The 20,407-nt window shown below is 42.8% G+C and overlaps 2 protein-coding genes across 6 annotated transcripts in view; one reads left to right on the forward strand and one right to left on the reverse strand.

Moving 5' to 3' along the window:
• CCNK (cyclin K) overlaps positions 1–15,516 on the reverse strand; it is a 41,283-nt gene extending 25,767 nt beyond the window's left edge. The window contains exons 1-4 of one of the 3 annotated variants that reach the window (XM_075614398.1): positions 15,338–15,514; positions 14,262–14,497; positions 10,137–10,218; positions 1,668–1,799 (exon numbers count right to left, since the gene is read on the reverse strand). In XM_075614398.1, coding sequence (XP_075470513.1) covers positions 1,668–1,799; positions 10,137–10,218; positions 14,262–14,458 — 411 coding nt within the window. In that variant the 5' untranslated portion in view covers positions 14,459–14,497; positions 15,338–15,514. The other 2 variants (XM_075614399.1, XM_075614400.1) reach the window with 2 other exon arrangements.
• A 101-nt stretch (positions 15,517–15,617) lies between these two features.
• The window catches only part of SETD3 (SET domain containing 3, actin N3(tau)-histidine methyltransferase), a 124,960-nt gene continuing 120,170 nt past the window's right edge, over positions 15,618–20,407 (forward strand). The window contains exon 1 of one of the 3 annotated variants that reach the window (XM_075614394.1): positions 15,618–15,764. In XM_075614394.1, coding sequence (XP_075470509.1) covers positions 15,715–15,764 — 50 coding nt within the window. In that variant the 5' untranslated portion in view covers positions 15,618–15,714. Of the gene's footprint in view, positions 15,900–20,407 lie in introns of all 3 variants that reach the window. The other 2 variants (XM_075614397.1, XM_075614396.1) reach the window with 2 other exon arrangements.

Below are 20,407 nucleotides of genomic sequence, written 5' to 3' on the forward strand. Positions count from 1 at the left end.
TACTGAGAGACTCCTGTATAAAATGTTAAAGAGTCTGGCTGCATTGGCTGAGATGAGTATCAATGCCCAAGGGCTTCTCTCAATCAGACCAGCATTCTTCAATAAAAAAACGATCGATATTATAAAATAAAAGGGTCTAAAATATACTAGCAAATTTGACTTAGTTATATAACCAAAGGCAAACTATTAACATACTCAACTTTGACAGGAGACCTAGAATATTCAATGAGCTGCCTCCACTCCTTCACCTCCCTCTCTCTCTATATATTCTCCCCTTTTATCTCCTTATAACGGATGGTTACCAATACTAAACGACAACATTTTACAAATGTCCAACTACTTATTGTACAAATGTTTATGACTCATTGTGAATGTATATATTTTTATTGGAATTGTCATTTATATTTCAACATAGTTAGGTCCGGAAATAATTGGACACTGATACAAGTTTTGTTATTTTGTCTGTTTACAAAAATAAATTCAAGTAAGTTAAATAATGAATATGGGCTTAAAGTGCAGTCTATCAGCTTTAATTTGAGGGTATTCACATCCAAATTGGAGGAAGGGTTTAGGAATTACATCTCTTTAATATGTAGCCCACTCTTTTTCAAGGGACCAAAAGTAATTGGACAATTGACTCAAAAGCGGTTTCATGGACAGGTGTGGGCTATTCCTTCATTATTTCATCATCAATTAAGCAGGTAAAAGGTCTGGAGTTGATTCCAGGTGTGGCATTCGCATTTGGAAGCCGTTGCTGTGAACCCACAACATGCGGTCAAAGGAGCTCTCAATGCAAGTGAAACAGGGCATCCTTAGGCTCCAAATAAAAAAAAAAATCCAGAGAGATAGCAGGAACATTAGGAGCGGCCAAATCAAAAGTTCATGTCCATGCGTTCCAGACTTCAAGCAGTTATTGCCTGCAAAGGATTCTCGACAAAGTATTAAAAATGAACATTTTATTTATGATTGTGTTGATTTGTCCAATTACATTTGATCCCCTGAAATAATGGGACTGTGCATGAAAATGGTTGCAATTCCTAAACGTTTCATACGATATTTTTGTTCAACCCCTTGAATTAAAGCTGAAAGTCTGCACTTCTATTGCATCTCGGTTGTTTCATTTCAAATCCATTGTGGTGGCGTACAGAGCCAAAATTATGAAAATTGTGTCAGTGTCCAATTAATTCCGGACCTAACTGTATGCTCGTAGGGAGTGCTGCGTCACTCCACTTTCCCCCCTCTATTCCATTCTTTTTTCTGTTTCCTCCTCCCCTTATAAATGTTTGTAAAACTTTAATAAAAATTAAGTTGAGAAGAAAAACAAAACCTGCACTGTTGGTGGTCCTTGTGAACTGGAGTTGGAAACCTCTGTCTCAGTAAATTGAAAGTTAAGGGTGTCTCCGGTAAGTGGTCATGCTTGGTTTATCACAGTAAATGCTAGTGAATTTGAGAAACATAAATGCAAGCTTTCATACTTGCTGCAAGTACGGCACTCATTTCATTCTACAAGTTTGTTAAAAAAAAACAAACAAAAAAAAAAAAAACACACAATTTGCAACAAAAACAGACTTTCACAAAACGACATTACACTAATTTAACGCTTTCAATAATACAAAGTATGGTATACTAAATATTTACACATTAGCCTTTAAAAACAAGCTCCTTACCTTTGGATCATCTCCAAATTGGCCAAACTGCACATCGTTTAATAAGCTACGAGCAGTTTTGATAATGTCTTTACATTTCTTGGGTGTCTCTTCAACTTTACCTGCCAGGAAAAGGCAGCAGGCTCCAGTCACCTAACACAAAAATAAAGGTTTAAATAGACCTTCCCACACTACCATCCAAAACCTCAGCCCTCAAGGTGAATGCATCTCTTTGGTAGAGTGTCAGGTGCCTATTGTTTACTCTAAAACAGGGTAAACACATTCCCTAGCATTTTTAGTTTGAGAAAGAAGAAAATTTAAAACAACTTACCGTAATTTTCTTTTCCTGGAACCATGGCAGTGGGCACCTTTGGGTTAATCCCTTCTCACTCTAGGTAGGACAGGAAATAGATTTTTGCAGGTAGGCCATATAAGGCCCCTACCTCTACCTGCACCTTAGTCTTCCGATTCTTCCATAGCTGAAAAATATAACTGATAGGCATTAGACATACACAGGGAGGGTAACTATGTGCCCACTGCCATGGTTCCAGGAAAAGAAAATTACGGTAAGTTGTTTTAAATTTTCTTCTTTCCTCATCACCCTGGCAGTGGGCACCTTTGGGACATACCCAAGCAGTGACAATTTTAGGGAGGGATACATCAGAATAAACACCACCAGTTAATGCCTTTATCAGTTTGACCTTTATTAATACACTTTACACTTTATTTCACTACAGATTCTAACACTCTACGACCAAAGCTTGCGTCAGCTGATGATTATACGTCTAGTCTGTAATATTTCAAGAATGTATTGAATGAGGACCAGAATGCCGCTTTGCATATCTGTCCTGGTGTAGCCTGGGCTTTAAATGCCCATGAAGTAGACATGGCCCATGTAGAATGAGCTTTAATGTTCAAAGGTTTATCTTGTCCTTTGCTTTCATAAGCTTTTTTAATACAAGACACTATCCACTGGGAAATTGTTGTCTTTGATGCTGCTTGACCTTTCTTCGGTCCCTCTGGTATGATGAATAGTCTGACTTTCTGATATCTCGCATCCTTTCCATGTACACTTTTAGACATCTTACCACGTCTAATTTATGCAGTCTTTCTTCTTTCTTATTCTTTGGTTCTGGGCAGAATGACGGAATCACAATTTCTTGATTCATATGGAACTGCGATACAACCTTTGGCAGGAATTGATGCACTGGTCTGAGAACTGCCTTGTCTTGATGTATATAATGGTTCCTTGGCTAATAGAGCCTGTAGTTCTCCCACTCTCCTTGCTGAGGTGATTGCCATCAAGAACGCCATTTTCCATGATAACCATTTTAAGCCTCTCTCCTGTATCGGTTCAAACGGAGCTGCCGTTAGTACATCCAATACTAGAGACAAGTCCCATGTCGGTACCCTGTTCTTGATTTGAGGCCTTAATCTTTTAACTGCCTGCAAGAACCTGATGACTAATCTTTCCATTGCCAGATTTCTTTCCAATAAGGCTGATAGCTAATTGAAAGTAAAGGTTTCTGCACTAAGACTGAGACCTTTCTCAAATCCCTTTTGCAGGAACTCTACTATTGATACAATTGTAGGTGAAAGGAAATTTTTTCTTTTTCACACCAATCGCGAAAGCAAAGCCAGATTCTATGGTATACTTTTGATGTGGAACCTTTCCTTGCTTGTAAAAGGGTCTGGATTGTTTTTTTCCGAACAACCCTTCAGTCTCAATGTTTCCCGCTCAATCGCCATGCCGTCAAGGCCCATTGTTTGGCGTTCGGATTACATATTGGCCCCTGTCGCATCAGCCCTTTGCGATCTGGTATGTGCCATGGTGTATCTACTGCCATATTTACCAAGTGTGTGAACCAAAGCCTTCTTGGCCAGTATGGCGCTACGAATATCACCTCTGCTTGGTCTTCCCTGATTTCTTTCGGAATTAGGGGAATTGAAGAGAACAGGTATGCCAACTTGAAGTCCCATTTGAAACTGAGAGCATCTGTACCTTGTGCGCTTGGATGAAACGGTCTGGCACAGTAGTTCCTTACCTTGCGGTTCTGTGTCGCCATGAGATCTATGTCTGGCTGACCCCATCGCTCTACCAGTTCTTGAAACACCTGTGGATCTAATGCCCATGCTCCTGGGTGTAAGATGTTCCGACTAAGAAAGTCTGCTGCGACATTTTCCAGTCCTGGGATATTTATGGCTGTAATTTCTGACAAGTGGCGCTCTGCCCAAAAGAGGATTTCTGCTGTGAGGTTCATCAGCTTTCTGCTCCTGGTTCCTCCTTGCTTGGCTATATACTTGACAACTGACCTGTTGTCTGATTCTATTTTTATATAGCCACCATTTATTTGGTCTTGGAAAGCTTCTAGGGCCCTTTGTACTGCTTTTAGTTCCAGCAGATTTGATGGAAGATGCTTTTCCTGGTTTGTCCAGGTTCCTTGCACCAATGTTTCTCCCATTTCGGCACCCCAACCTGTGTTGCTCGCATCTGTTGTAATTCTTACCCACTGCAATGTGTGTAGTGTTTGTCCTTTTCCCAGGTTTCAGGTATCTTCCCACCACTTTAATTCCTGTTTTGTGTGTGGGTGTAACAAGATTATTTGTCTTGTGTCTTTGTGATTCCCGTTCCATTGTTGCAAAAAATTGTTTCGTAATGGTCTCATATGTAGTGCTGCCCATCTTGTGACGCTTAATGTTGAAGCGAATTTCCCTAGGAGCTTCATGCACTCTTCTGCTGAAGTCCTGGCAGCTTTCCTGAGCTTCTTTGTTTGCATGGCTATGTCAGGCCTCTTTGCGTCTGGTAGTCTCACTTCTCCTTTTGCTGTATCGAATTCTACCCCCAGAAATCTTAGCAGCTGAGTGGGCATGAGATGACTCTTGTCTCTGTTTATTAACCAGCCGTGCTGTTATTACCATCTTCTGGTCTTGTTGTAGTTTCTCCAGACTTTTTGAATTTACCAGGATGTCATCCAGGTACGGGGATATTTCTATCCCTTTTTCTCTCATTTCTGCCACTAGAGGGGCTAGAACCTTTGTAAACGTCCTTGGGGAAGTCGCCAGACCAAATGGCAGTGCTGTGTACTGATACATGATCTTGATTTACTGCAAACCTTAGAAATCTTTGGTGTCCCTTTGCTATGGGCACATGTAGATAAGCGTCTTTTAAATCTATCGCCACCATCCAGTCTCCAGGTTGTACTTCTTGAATTATCAGGTTCAACGACACCATCTTGAATTTTCTTATTCTAAAGAATAAATTTACCTTTCTTAGGTCTAGGATTGCTCTGTAATCCCCTGTAGGTTTCTTTACTAGAAATATTCTGGAATAAATTCCACTTCCTCTGTCTTCCTGAGGTACCTTCTTTATTACTTCTGCTTGTAATAACTTCTTTAAAGCCGAATTAATTTGCCTTCTTTTTTCCTTGGACTGTATCCATGTTATTAGGCCCATATTTCTTCTTGGCATCTCTGAATTCTATACTGTACCCCTGACGAATGGTTTCTAATACCCAATTGTCCTGTATTGTTTGGGCCCATGTTGCAGAAAACTGCTTCAGTCGCCCTCCTACTGACAACTGCTGGGCCCTCTGACCTTCATGTGGACTTGTTCTTTGCAAATGATCCTCTTCCTCTGGCGCCACGAAAAAGCCGGTTCTGGCCGCCCCTCCATGTTGTCTTGAAAATGACCTGCCAGGTCTATATGCCTTTGCTTCCTTATACTGGTTTCTATTAGCCTGTTGGAAACCGAATCTTCTGGCCCTGTTTTCCTGAGGTAAAAAAGTGCTCTTACCTCCTGATGCTTTTGTTATTATGGCATCCAGTTTGTTGCCGAAGAGGAATTCACCTTCAAATGGTAGTCCACATAAGCTGTTCTTTGATGCTGTCAGCCATCCACTGTCTGAGCCATAAAGCCCTTCTTGCTGATACCGCTAGCGCCATAGATTTAGCTGCTAATTTTACCGCATCCAATGAGGCCTCCGCTATGTAGTCTGTTGCCCACTTTACCTCGGACAGTGCTTTAAGAATAGCACTTCTTTTTACACCCTTGTCTATTGCCTCTTCAATGTTGGCAATCCACACTCGCATAGCCCTTGCTGCTGACGTAGTTGCTATGGCTGGTTTGTAGGATGTTCCTGCTGTAACGTATGCTTTCTTCAACACGTAATCCATCTTCCAATCCATAGCGTCCTTAAGTGACGCAGCTTCCTCTATTGGGATTGTGGTCTTTTTTACTATTCTGGAAATAGCAGTATCCACCTTTGGGCTGACATCCCAAAATTTTACCTCCTCTTGTGGGAATGGATACATATTCCCAAACCTTTTAGGCGTAAATACTCTGGCGTCTGGTCGTGCCAACTCCACCTGAATGAGGTCTTTAATTACTTGATGGATAGGAAAGACTACCTTTTCTTTGTCTCGCCCCAAAAAGATTATCCTTCTTGTGGGTTAACTCCTCTGTATCTTCTAGTTCCAATGCCTGTCTCATGGCTTTGATGAGTGGATCCACCATTTCTACATCAAATTCAGATTCCTCTTCCTGAATATCTTGATCTGATGAAAACAATCAGAGGGTGAAATGGATTCAAGTATCAATGTCAGACTCATCTGATGAAAAACCTTTCCCCTTATCCAGACTGGTTTGGGATCTAGATCTTTTCTGCGCCGGGTTAACTGCTTGCTGGACTGCCGCATCAACACTCTGTTTAACTGCCTCCTTCATCAATACAAGGAAAGTGCTCATTTGTTCGTTGGAATCCCCTGCAGCTGCCTTAAGACAATCTTCACATCATTTCTTCCCTATTAGGGCTGGTTTCTCGCAAGCTGCGCACCATTTAGTTTTCTTAGCAACCTTTCTTTTATGTTGCAGGGATTCCCCCGTACCCTTTGAAGATTCTGCTTCTGGGAGGGTAACCGCCGAACTATTTTATAAAAACAAAATAAATACTAAACATACACCCTAATGTATATAGACCATCTATTTTTCCCCATGTAGAACTAAAAACTAAGGACTCACCTAGTCTTGGGAACTGAACTTTTAGGTGTCTCCATTTTCGAATCCATTTCCAGCACTTGGCTTCTCCCTGCTGAGCGTTCCATGCTGCAGTCTCACTCACACATACACACAGTGTGTCCGTCGCTTCTGTGACGTCATCAAGTGCGCGTGCACGGCCCGCGTGTCTGTGCACACACACCTGCCAGCCGGAACGTGACCCGCGCGCTCCCGTGCACTGTTCCCTCTACCGCAGCGTTCCCGACGCTAGCGCGGTTAATTTGAGCCTTTTTTCCGGCTCGTAGCTATGGCTGCTCCCCCCTCCCCGATGTAGCGGGCTCCTGGGGTTCCTTTTACCGCAGCGTACCAGACGCTAATGCGGTGAGTCTGGGCCTCCACGGGCTCCCAGCTGCAGCTGCTATGCTCCCTCTCCTTTTGTTTGGTACTGGGGCTTCCTTGCATGTAAGCTTCCACGCCCGCGGCTGCAGCTGTTCCGCACCCCACGGATGTACTGGGTTCCTGGGGCTCCCCAGACTCTTAGGGGTCTCCGTCTTGCCACCGCATGGGCGCGTCGACCGGAGCTTCAGGGCAGAGAGGCTGAGGTCCCTGGATATCTGCACAAGGTGCAGTAGGCGAGTCCCTTTACAAAATAAAAAATCCTACTCCAAGCTGTGAGGACAGGAAAAAGACTAAGGTGCAGGTAGAGGGAGGGGCCTTATATGGCCTACCTGCAAAAGTCTATTTCCTGTCCTACCTAGAGTGAGAAGGGATTAACCCAAAGGTGCCCACTGCCAGGGTGATCAGGAAAATTCCCTTTTCTTTTCAAACCCAAGACATTAACTTATCCAGGATAAAACATGCCTCTCCACAACATATTTTAAACATTTTGTGCTGAATGCTTTCAATGTAACACTAACTAGTTATACTGAAAAGACAGACAGTTCAAACGGAACATACAGCAGGAAAGGTCGTTACCATTTTCCTCTGAATACATCCATGACCACACCAATGGTGAATTTGGCGGCTCCTAACTGGGGTAGGACATGGCTGACCAGCAAAGCTATAGAATATACTTCTCCAAATTGTAAAGTGCTTCTAATCGAACCATTCAGACCAAAAATAAATAAATAATAATTTTAAAAAACACCTTTCCCCATTACCACACAGGGAAGGCAGAAATTCTTTTAGAGAATCATCTCTTCCCTCATTGATATACTTTACCCTACCCCCCCCCCTCTCCCCCTGGGACACAATTAAATGTATGTGTTCAGTATGGACATGGACGGATTGGGAGAATGGAAAATAATAAAAGGAAAGTGCTATGTTCCTCCATCTCCCCACAAACTGGGAATTGCTGAATCAAGTCTTCTGGGTGGGACCCAAGAGCTGCTTCTTACACTATTGCCCAAAGAGTTTTTACCAAATCTGGCTTTTTCAAACCAAAAAAAGGACATGTAATTTTGAAAGCCTTCTAGAAGTAGTCAATGATGACGATGAAGCTGCCTTGAATCTCTAATGCCCAAGCTCCAAGAGCCCAGGAAATTGCCATGACTGGTTAAATAAGCCCAATTTTTCACAGAACATTCACGCTTGTAGGTTTTTGTAATACACAGCTTTACACCCATGTACATATAGTAGAGATGGAGGCCATGGAACCACATTCCTTGGCTCCCAAAACAAGACAAAAAAAAAAAAAAAACTTATTTGTATGCCTGAAATACCTTTGCCTCTTCACGTATTGTTTTAGGGCTCTCATCACACCTAAACAGTGTAACTTTCTACATTTCAGTTTTGGATAAAATAAAGGTATTATTCTGTCTGATTTAAAAAAAAAAAAAAAAAAAAAAAATATGATGCCACATTTGGTCTACATTACAGAACCGTTCTCATGACCATCTTGTCTGTATGAAGAATGACGTAAGGAGATATGATAATGCCTGTAATTCACCCCTTCTAGCCAATGTAGCCGAGGCAAGTGTTGAAAAAAGTATTTCTATTTATGCATGCAGAATTATGTTCAAATTCATGAAAGGAGTAGAAGACCTAATTACAGGCCTTAACTTCTAGTATGCAACTATGAACCGCTTGATGTAGTTATCATTAGCAATGGAGTACTGAAAGAAAGCTCCTAAAGCAGTTGTAAGAAACTTACAAAATTAAGAGGACTTGGTCAAAATTTACTTGTAGGAAATTCAGAATTCTGGGAATGTTCTTATCCAAGGGTCCAATAACCTACTAGCACAACAAGAAAAATACATCACACCACCCCTCCCCTCCAAGATTGCCTTCTTTAAATAACTGCATCATGTGGATAATGTCTCTGAAAAAAAGTCCAGGCTTCCTTAATTGTCCCCTTTCAATTTCCAAACTATAAATTCTAGGAAAGCTGAATTCAGGTAGAGGACTGGACCCTGTGAAAGCAGATTCAATACCACTGGAAGTTGACAGACAATGCCACAAAGTCTGTACACTAGTTTCTCCTTTGCCAATTTAGAGCTTTAACAAGCACTTCCACAGCTTTCTCATCTTTGACTCTAGCATAGGCATCGGTAAAAGCTTGCAAGCCATTGGATAACTCTAAGAGTCAGATCCACGTCATGTTCCTCCAGCTTGCAGCTGTGCAAGCTGCGGCAGACTTTGAAAGGTGTTCCATTCCCAAATGGCTCAGAGCAGTAAATAAAAACACCACCTGCCTGTTTATTTTGGTGGAACAACCGCTCCTGGCTCAAGTGACTTATCTTGAACTTTCTCCATTTGTAGACTAACATTGGATTGGTGGAGCCCCTTATCCTAAGAAATGGTTTTGTAAGCTTTTCTAGACTGATGAGAATCAATAAGTGCTTTTCTGAGATTCTCTAGAGATTTATTTTGATTGTGGCATGTGTTTCCACACACCTGTATGGTGAAGACCAAACTCACAAAGTCTGATCTTTATATAGGGTGCAGCCTGCTAAACTAACCCCTGAACTACATAATTATTTAAAAACACCTGAATCTAATTATCCCCTTTAATTTTGCTGATACAACCAGGGTTTCACTTACATTTGCCCATACCCGGACTCTAAATTACTCAATGTTTGTCTAATTCATACATCATTTTTATTTAAAAGACATGGAATTGGTTAATATAAGCAGTGTATATTTGATAAAAGACTGGTTCTGATTTAAGAAGGTTATCGTTGAAAAACTATGGAATTCCCTTAATCATCATTGGGGTTCCCAAACTATCTTGCCACTGTATGTAATATTTCTCCTTCATCTGGTTAGTGCTGTCTTGTCCCAGCTTGGCAGAGTCAAACACTCCATATGTGTAATCATGGAGATGAAAGAGAAAAATCTATTTATCTGATTCTTGTGTTTGGAATCCATATGGGATAGCTATTAAAAAGCAGCAATGATCCCTCCAAATACCTTGCTGCCTCATGTAATCATCTTTATGAAGTGCAACCGCTAAAAAACAAATCGTTTTGTATAATGCTTTATTTTATTATACTTACATATCTAGCAAACTGTTTGAAGGAATGAAACATGTAGAAGCGATGGAAATAAATTATTCCGGTGGCTAGAGTGTCATAATGTCTGATCCACTGGTTAAGAAATATGTCTTGAATGTGACCAAATACTATGTACATACAAATATTAATTCTAATTTCAAATGGAACTCTAAAAATAACAGCACTAAAATAGTTAGAGAAAAGAAACAGACATTCTAGTAACAGATTTTCATGTACACGCATTCGATTGTGAGCTCTTCAGGGTAGGGACTCTTTTTCCAATGTGTCACTTATGTCTGAAGCACTTCTTCCCATTGCGTGTTATTTATATGATTTTCACGTGTATTACTGCTATGAACATTAATGACGCTAAGATATACAGCTCAACCCCGTTATAGCGCGGATCCGCTTATAACGTGGTTTGAGCGTGGACCCCGAATTTAAAAAATAAATAAAATAATTTTGTTTTGCACACTGCATACACTCATAGCACACACACAGCACACTCACAGCACACGGCACACACGGCACACACTCACAGCACACGGCACACACTCACAGTCTCTTTAAGGGAGCTTGCTCTTGCAAGATGGAAGCAGAAGCAGGAAGCAGAGACAGGGAGAAGAGCTGCCAGATGCCGGGTAAGTGCTGTGTGCTGTTGCCGCTGCCCCACCGGGTCTGGGAACTATGGGAGAGTTCTCAGCTTTCCCCCTCCGGCGGACACGGTACCACGTTTATAACGCGGTGGTCGCGGATGGCCCCCGAGGACCACGCTATAACAGGGTTAAGCTGTACATACATAAATACAAATAGCTACATAGTTACAGTTACATAGATGAGGTTGAATACATCCATAGAGTTCAACGTATGATAAAATTAGACAGATATTTTATCCTATATCCGTATTTACAATATATTGATCCAGAGGAAGACAAACCAAAAACCCCAGTGACATATCATCAAATGATCTCTTATCCGGGGAAAAATAAATTCCTTCCTGACTCCAATATTTGGCAATCGATTGGCAAATCAGATTACTCCCTGGATCAACATCCTTCCCATGTTTACTTATTTGGTATATCCCTGCCTGTATACCTTTCCTTTCTAAAAAGATCTAATTGTCTGCCATCAGTCTCCATGGGTAATGAATCCCACATTGTAACTGCCCTTACTGTAAAGAACCCTTTCCTTTGTGCTGGTGAAATCTCCTTTCCTCCAACCTTAAGGGATGATCTTGTGTCCTTTGTAATTATCTTGGGATAAATAATTATTTTGAAAGCTCATTCTACAAACCCTGAAAAGATTTGTATATAGTTAGAGCTCGACAAATTCTTTTAAAAAAGACACTCGCCCAAAACAAAAAGTAACTCACCCCCCCCCCTCACGAGTATTACCTCTACTCCAACTTGCGAGTGTCTCCCGACAAAATGACTGTGGTGTCAAATGACGCCACGTTGCCACGACAACGGGACGCTACGTGACCACGCAGCATCATTTGACACCGCACAGCCATTTTGACAACAACTGCAGGTGAGAAACTCGCAAGTTGCAGGGGAAAGCAGGAGAATGCCGGCAGGCGCCGCACCACGCCGCCACAGGTAAAACGACAGCGGGCAAAATGCACTCGACCCAGGTGAGTGGCCAAGTACATTTGTCGTTCCATGGTCCAGGTCTTTAAAAAGAGATTCAACTGCAATAAAGATACAACAATTTAAATAACATTTTGTTAGTCATTAATAAATATTCATGAAATATTTGTAGTTCAGTAGATTGCCTCAAATCTCATGATGCTTAAAGATATCTGCTTGTAGTTGTGTAGATTTGGGGGGGGAACAGCTGCCATTTACCTTACAGTAAATTATTATTATTTTCAATAAGTGAACTCTGGAAATAAGTTCTAAATAAAAAAGGTCCTGAATATTTGTGCCCCTCAGAACAGGGCATTACTAGACAATAATTAAAGGCTAAATAATTATAGGCTAAAATGTAGGCTTTTAAAAAAATAAATAATAGACACCTCGATATACACTTACACTACTGCAATCTATATGCACACTGCTGCTACACCCAAACGCGATTGACACACACACACACACACACACTACTACTGCTGACAGACAAACTGCCGCTACAAAAACTGTGTAGACACACTTGGGCTAGGTCCTTGGTAGTGATGCCGGTGCGCGCCCCACACCAATCTCTCCTCAATCGTGGCAGGCCCCAGTGTCTCCTTGCGTGCTGGCTCACGCAGTGCTGTGGAGCATCAGCCAGCAGGGGATAAACCACGATTGTGTTACCGTGCGGCGACGGTCACGTGGTGCACATGGAGCCAATACGAGTAGTGAAGTTTACTTGTTTTGTTAAATAATGCCCCTTTTCATTTGCATTTCATGTATGTAACTTGGTATTTTTCTTTTATGTTTGCTCTTTTTTTATTAAGAAAAGTGTACATAGAAATTTCAGGCTAATTTATTAATATTTATCGAGTGTATAATAATTCAGGAGTCTAGACATCCATAAACAAGACAAAGCCAACTTGATCTTGAACACGCTTTAAAGGAATTAATTATTTGCAAAGAATATTGATTTCTGATATGTAATGCGCAGGTAAATGGTCTGAAATTCTTAAATACAGTGCAAATGCGCAATAAATACAGTGTGCCCCCCCCACCCCCCCCCGTGTCATGGTCACACCTCCCATCACTCCCTACAGACTGCAGATTGCAGTTTTAAGCTGTGCACGCACCGCCAGGACACCAGGCACGCGTGCAGCAGCTTCCACCGGGGACTTAGGCCTGGTCCCCGCTGGCAACTGCAGCGCCCGCTGTGGCGGACGCTGCAGGGACGAGAGCCCTCCCCTCAATGGCGCCGGGCCCGCTGCGAGGGGGGGCCGCAGTGCTGTGGCGAGAGTTGCTCCTGCTTTCAATAGAATTGAGAGCAGGACTCGGGACGGAGAGCCAGGCCACGCCCCCGGCGGTTCAGCCAATGAGGGCGAACCTGCCGAGTGACGTCATAGCAGCACCCCCGCCACGCCCCCCCCCCCGTCCCGTAGCTCACTGCAGACCGGGGAATCGGCTGAATGCGCCGCCAGTCTCGCGGGCACGCGTGTAGCGGAGTTACCGGGGCCTCAGCCTTAGGCTGCGTCCATAGATGGACCAGCCGTGCTGAGGCGTGCGGACGCTCCGCGCTGAGCCCCTGCATCCTCAATGAGGATGCCTTGAGAGGGGGCTCACGCGAGCGTCCGCAGGCGTGCTCAGGCTTTGGAGTTTGCAGCCAAGCTGTTTTTCAGCGCGCTGTCGGCTGAAAACATCCAATCAGCCTTCAGCAGCGTCAACGTCACGGCGCCGTCACGTCGTCGCCGTGACATTGACGTCAGTGCGTCGCGGGCGATTAGCCCAGCGACGTCACTGCCCCGCCTCCAACCACCTCCCTCCCGGCTTCCTTCGCGCACGCTGGCTCGCCTGCAAGTTCGTGCAATCGCGCTGACTGAAGCAGGCGAGCCTCAGCGTTAGTGCGCCTCCGCTCTCCCCACACCTCTATGGCAGCTACAAATACACTCTCCCTCTCACCGTGTCCAGTGTGGAACTCTGCACAGTTGGGAGGAGTCACTGCCTGGCTGCTGCCTCCTGATCAATCCCCTGCCCTGTCTCAGCTGTTCTGACAAAGGAAAAACGGATTGTCTAGAAATAAAAACTTGGCAAGCTACCAAAAATTCCAGGCATTACTGAATGAATAATGCTCGGAATTTTAACCAGAGAGCAGGGATTTCAATAATGCCCAGAATTTTACAGCTTTAGCCTACAATTTGTATTACCGTGTCTCGCTCAAAGGCCTCCATTTAATATGGTAAGAGGTGTACAGTATTCAACAATGCATTAACATCTAGGCAAGTGACTAAAACAGATTTAAAATGGTCGACTTGTCCTGCACTTCTTACTATGCATTTCTGGAAATGAATTGTCATACTATAACAGCAGTACATGTGGGTAAAACATATGGGGTAGCCATTAGGATGCTTTTACTAGACTTACTTTTAAATAAGTCAACAATACATAGGAAAATAAAAACAACATGGTCTCATTTGCAACACTACTTTGCAAAACCCAAAAGTAAATTGACAAAGGATACAGTCCTAGTCGAGTTCCAACATCAAATATGAACCTGGCACCTTCACGACGGTATCTTGCTTCCGTTGCAGGATCAAGTCCTTCTAGCTGTGAAGGTGTATGAGCCAAATCTTTTTTGTCCCAGTACCAACATGGTTTTGCATGGTCCAGGTTGCCAGAGAGCACGGAAGGGCTCGAATTTTCCTTGTTTTCTTTCATTGATGCCGAGGTGGTCTTTTCTTGCTAAGCAAGTCTAATCTGTAAATAAATTTTACATTTAATCATATGACATACCACCTTGGTCATGTGCTCTGAAAGATTGTTATTCTACAAAGCATCTGTTCCTGATGTAATGTCTTGTGTTGATCTGAAGGAATGAATTACCCAACTGAGGAAAGGAAGGGTGTATATTTCAGACCACAACACGGAAATATTTCCATGTAAAGCCCAACTCTCGATGTTTTCAGGTACATTCGGTTTTGTTGCTTCTTAAATACTTAAGACTATTAGAAAACATTATATAATTAGGCGAAAATACCTGCATAATGTTCAGAGAGAAAAAAAAAAAGTCTGGTTGACAGTAACTGGAGTTGTTTTTTTTGCCCAAGAATTGCTTTCATAAATAGACCGCTTATACGTCTCATTTCTTTTTGAAGTACTAGACATTCAGATAGTATTCATATATTTGATCATTTAGACCTCGGTACAACCGAACCCGTAACCCCTTAGTTGCAAAAGAGGCCAGCAATACATTGAAAAGAAAGGGTTAAGAATTTGACAAAAAAAATATTTTAAAAAGGAACTTTCTAGGCCAATAAAATCAAACACACAGAATTGGCCGTATGGTAAAGCTAGTCACTTTTCCACGGCAAAAATACCCTACTCTGCAGTTTATTTTTCACACACTCTTAAACTAACTCACATTTTCTGATTTAAAAAATCATTTGTAACATTAACTTTCAAATGTTATGATTCCAGGAATCTTGAAACAAAATCTATTTTCACGGCGAATTCCAACTGGAGAAACACACGCGAATCAGGAGAAGCAGTGCCGACTCCCTCCCATGGGCCCCTCCAGGACAGGGGACCCCGACTCACCGGCTACTTCCCTTTACCGACTTCGACAGGAGGCCGGTCACGAGCGGGCCACGAGAAACGAACTGTCTTCCTCACAGACCCGTGACACTAGCGATGCCGCGCGCCTCGGGCGGCCATCTTGAGAAGTTGGCGAGTGCATAGCGTCAGGCACAAGAACGTCCACGTCAGCACGCAGCCCCACCCCCTCCCACTGCTTGCTCTTGATCTCTTAAAAGGCGAAGGAAACGGGTTAGCCAATCGCTGTCTCAGCTCGTGACAGGGGTGGGCGGGGAAACCACTGACGTTTTTGCACCCGAGCTTGGCTATTGACGCCTCGGCCGTTGCAGACGCTCGCGTGGTGGGCGGGGCTTGTCTAGGAGAGACAGCAGAACGAGTCAATGGGGAGTGAAGGCGGATCAGGCCGCTGTCCAATTGCAGATGAATACCGGTGAGTGACGCCACGCGCGGGGAGTCTTTTCACCCTCGGAGGCGTAATCGGTTCTCTCCCCCCGTCGGTGACGCGTTGAGTTGGTGACGAGGTGAGTCGCCGCCGGTGTTACAGGGCCGCGGGGGGATTCGGGAGGTAAGTGCCTGCCTTTCTCTTGACCGCAGAACGACATTTAATCCGGGTTATTTATTCTTTACATTGCGCTGCTATTGCCCAGTGCGCTAGAGGATACCGAGGAGCTTGCAATCCATTATTGGATGTGGAGAGCGGGTATGGGGCCTCTAACATGCATTTCCCACGTAATTGTATTAGTCCCAGGAAGGTCTGTAATAGCAAAATACATTATTTTTGCTGTACTGTGTGTGTGTGTGTGTGTGTGTGTGTGTGTGTGTGTGTGTATGTATATATATATATATATATATATATACATACATACACACACACACACACACACACACGTACCGTGTTATATATATTTGTTAGGTCCGGCAATAATTGGACACTGACACAATTTTCATCATTTTGGCTCTACACCACCACAATGGATTTGAAATGAAACAACCGAGATGCAATAGAAGTGCAGACTTTCAGCTTTAATTCAACGGGTTGAACAGAAATATTGTATGAAATGTTTAGGAATGCAACCCTTTTAATACACCGTCCCCTTATTTCAGGGGCTCAAATGTAATTGGACAAATTAACACAATCATAAATAAAATGTTCATTTTTAATACTTTGTTGAGAATCCTTTGCAGGCAATGACTGCTTGAAGTCTGGAACGCAGGGACATAACCAAACGCTGGGTTTCCTCCTTCGTGATGCTTTGCCAGGCCTTTACTGCAGCTGTCTTAAGTTGTTGTTGTTGTTCGTGGGTCTTTCTGCTTTAAGTTTTGTCTTCAGCAAGTGAAATACATGCTCGATCGGGTTGAGATCAGGTGATTGACTCAGCCATTGCAGAATATTCCACTTCTTTGCCTTAAACGCCTGGGTTGCTTTCGCAGTATGTTTTGGGTCATAGTCCATCTGTAAGGTGAAGCGCCGTCCAATCAACTTCGCTGAATCTGAGCAGACAATATATCCCTCTACACTTCAGAATTAATCCGGCTGCTTCTGTCTTGTGTCACATCATCAATAAACAGTAGTGACCCAGTGCCATTGTAAGCCATGCATGCCCATGCCATGACACTGCCTCCACTGTGTTTTACAGATTTGGTATGCTTAGGATCATGAGCCGTTCCAAGCCTTCTCCATAGAAGGCTCCACTTTTTTCTTCCCATCATTCTGGTACAGGTTGATCTTGGTTTCATCTGTCCAAAGAATGCTGTTCCAGAACTGGGCTGGATTTTTTTGATATTGTTTGGCAAAGTCTAATCTGGCCTTTTTATTCTTGAGGCTTATGAATGGTTTGCACCTTGTGGTGAACCCTCTGTATTTGCTCTCGTGAAGTCTTCTCTTTATGGTAGACTTGGATAATGATATGTCTACCTCCTGGAGAGTGTTCTTCACTTGGCTGGATGTTGTGAAGGGGTTTTTCTTTCCCATGGGAAGGATCCTATGATCATCCACCACTGTTGTATTCCGTGGACATCCAGGACTTTTTGTGTTGCAGAGCTCACCAGTGCGTTTTTTCTCTCAGAATGTACCAAACTGTTGTTTTGGCCGCTCCTAATGTTCCTGCTATCTCTCTGATGGATTTTCTATATATTTTTTTGGAAGCCTAAGGATGCCCTGTTTAACTTGCATTGAGAGCTCATTTGACTGCATGTTGTGGCTTCACAGCAACAGCTTCCAAATGCGAATGCCACACCTGGAATCAACTCCAGACCTTTTACCTGCTTAATTGATGATTGAAATAACAAAGGAATAGCCCACACCTGTCCATGAAACAGCTTTTGAGTCAATTGTCCAATTACTTTTGGTCCCTTGAAAAAGAGGGGGCTACATATTAGAGATGTCATTCCTAAACCCTCCAATTTAGATGTGAATACCCTCAAATTAAAGCTGATCGCCTATACTTTAAGCCCATATTCATTATTTAACTGTACATTTAATTTATTTTGGTACACAACCAAAATAACACAACTTGTATCAGTGTACAATTATTTCCGGACCTAACTGTGTGTGTGTGTGTGTGTGTGTGTGTGTGTGTGTATGGCCAAGGCCCGCCCCACAGTCAGACAATGGGAGAGCTTGACAGCCAATGAGAGCGACCACAGTCAATTTTTCCAGATCGATATCTATCTGGAAAAATTGTCTGTGGTCGCGCTCATTGGCTGTCAAGCTCTCCCATTGGCTGACTGCGGGGTTGGCCTTGGCGGTCATTGGCTCTCGGGGTCTCTGAATGCAAGGCAGGGTGACGTCATTAAAAACACCACACACACGACACATATTTTATGCAGTCATGTGAAAAAGAAAGTACACCCTCTTTGAATTTCATGGTTTTACATTTCAGGACATAATAATAATCATCTGTTCCTTAGCAGGTCTTAAAATGAGGTAAATACAACCTCAGATGAAGAGCAACACATGACATATTATACTGTCATGATTTATTTAACAAAAATAAAGCCAAAATGGAGAAGCCATGTGTGAAAAACTAAGTACACCTTATGATTCAATAGCTTGTAGAACCACCTTTAGCAGCAATAACTTGAAGTAATTGTTTTCTGTATGATTATCATTCACATCGTTGTGGAGGAATTTTGTCCCACTCTTCTTTACAACGTTGCTTCAATTCATTGAGGTTTGTGGGTATTTGTTTATGCACAGCTCTCTTAAGGTCCAGCCACAGCATTTCAATCGGGTTGAGGTCTGGTCTTTGACTGGGCCATTGCAACACCTTGATTCTTTTCTTTTTCAGCCGTTCTGTTGTAGGTTTGCTGGTGTGCTTGGGATCATTGTCCTGTTGCATGACCCAATTTCGGCCAAGCTTTAGCTGTCGTACAGATGGCCTCACATTTGACACTAGAATATTTTGGTATACAGAGGCGTTCATGGTCGACTCAATGACTGCAAGGTTCCCAGGTCCTGTGGCTGCAAAACAAGACCAAATAGGATGGCACAATGGCAGGGAGGGCCATTACAACAAATTATGATAGTGTGTGAGAAACCCCATGTCTGCATTAAGTCCACTTGTTTTGGTGTCAGTCTTATCATTCTGAGCTCAAATGTTTTCCACACTTGGGTGCGTTTGAACATTCCATTGAAGATTTTGATTTTTAAATCATTTATAGAATGACCTGGTAGTGAGAAATGATGTCCCACTGGTGAGCAGTATCTTCCTTCTTCATGGTGTTGTATAGAGTGTCTGTCTGAATATGCACATTCTTCCATGAAGTTTTTGGCTGGTTTCTCCAATGTCCTTGGTCACATTTGTTGTATTGAATCATATAAACCATGTTCCATGGATGTTCTGCTGCATGATCCTTTAACATTGAGGGTTCCATTGTTGTGACTGGCTGTGGGATTTTGGCATATGTGTTTGCAGAGTTTGCAACGTGGGTTGTTGCACGGGTTTGTGCCATTATCCGTGTCTTTAAGTTTTCTGTTGATTAATTTCTGTTTGGTGGTTGCCGGAACGCAAGAATGGGAGGTTTGGGAAAGATTTCTTTTAATGTCACATCCTCTTCCAGCATGTGTTGCTTATCTTTGATTATTTTTCGTATTCCATCTACGGTAGGGTTGTATGTGGCCACTAGTGGTATGAGTGTGGTAGGTTCTCTCTGTCTGTATTGTAGTAGGTGTTCTCGTGGGGCTTTTAGTGCAGATGTAATAGTTCTGGCAATGGTCTTTGGTTGGTATCCCTTGTCTGATGTCTGAACGATTCGGTCAGGGTGGTGAGATGCCTGTTTCTGTCTTCTGTGTCAGAGCATATGCAGTGGTATCTTATAGCCTGGGTGTGTGTGATACCTTGTTTTGTATGAGTGGATGGAAGCTGGAGTTGTGGAGGTAACTGCATCTGTCTGTAGGTTTCTTGTATACAGGTGTGTGTAGTTTGCCATCTTTCAGTGTTTACTGTTGTCTAGAAAGTTTACTACGTTTGCAGAATAATCCATTTTGAGTTTAAATGATGGATGGTATGAGTTCAGGGACTCGTGGAATTGTTGTAGGTTTCCTTCACTATCTGTCCATATTATAAACAGGTCATCAATGTTTCTGTAATATTTGTGGGGGCATGTAGTTAGAAATCTTTGTTCAAGATTTGCCATATTGCGGGTCCATCTTGGTATCCGTTGTAGGTACATTTCCTTGTTGAAGCTGAAGTAGTTGTGTGTGAGGATGTATTCTATCAGTTTGGTAATTACATCAGCTGCTGTATTTATGATCCAGGGGAGATGTTATACGGAATTGCATGCAAGCCTAATACCATCCTGGTATGGGATGTTGCTGTAAAGGGATTCTACATCCATGGTAACTAGCAGTGTGTTGGATGGTAGTTGGTTGTTAAGGTTATTAAGAAAATCAGTAGTATCTTGTATGAAGCTGTTGGTGCTTCTGACTAAAGGTTTGAGGATATTCTCCACTAAGCCTGATATTTTTTCAGTGAGTGTATCCATACCTCCAGGGGTTTCCTGGTTTGTGGATTTTGGGAAGCATGTAGACGATCCCAACTCCTGGGTTGTCGGGTATTAGTTGCTTCAATT

The sequence above is a fragment of the Ascaphus truei genome, chromosome 9 (genome assembly GCF_040206685.1).
Source record: "Ascaphus truei isolate aAscTru1 chromosome 9, aAscTru1.hap1, whole genome shotgun sequence".
Taxonomy (NCBI): Eukaryota; Metazoa; Chordata; class Amphibia; order Anura; family Ascaphidae; genus Ascaphus; species Ascaphus truei.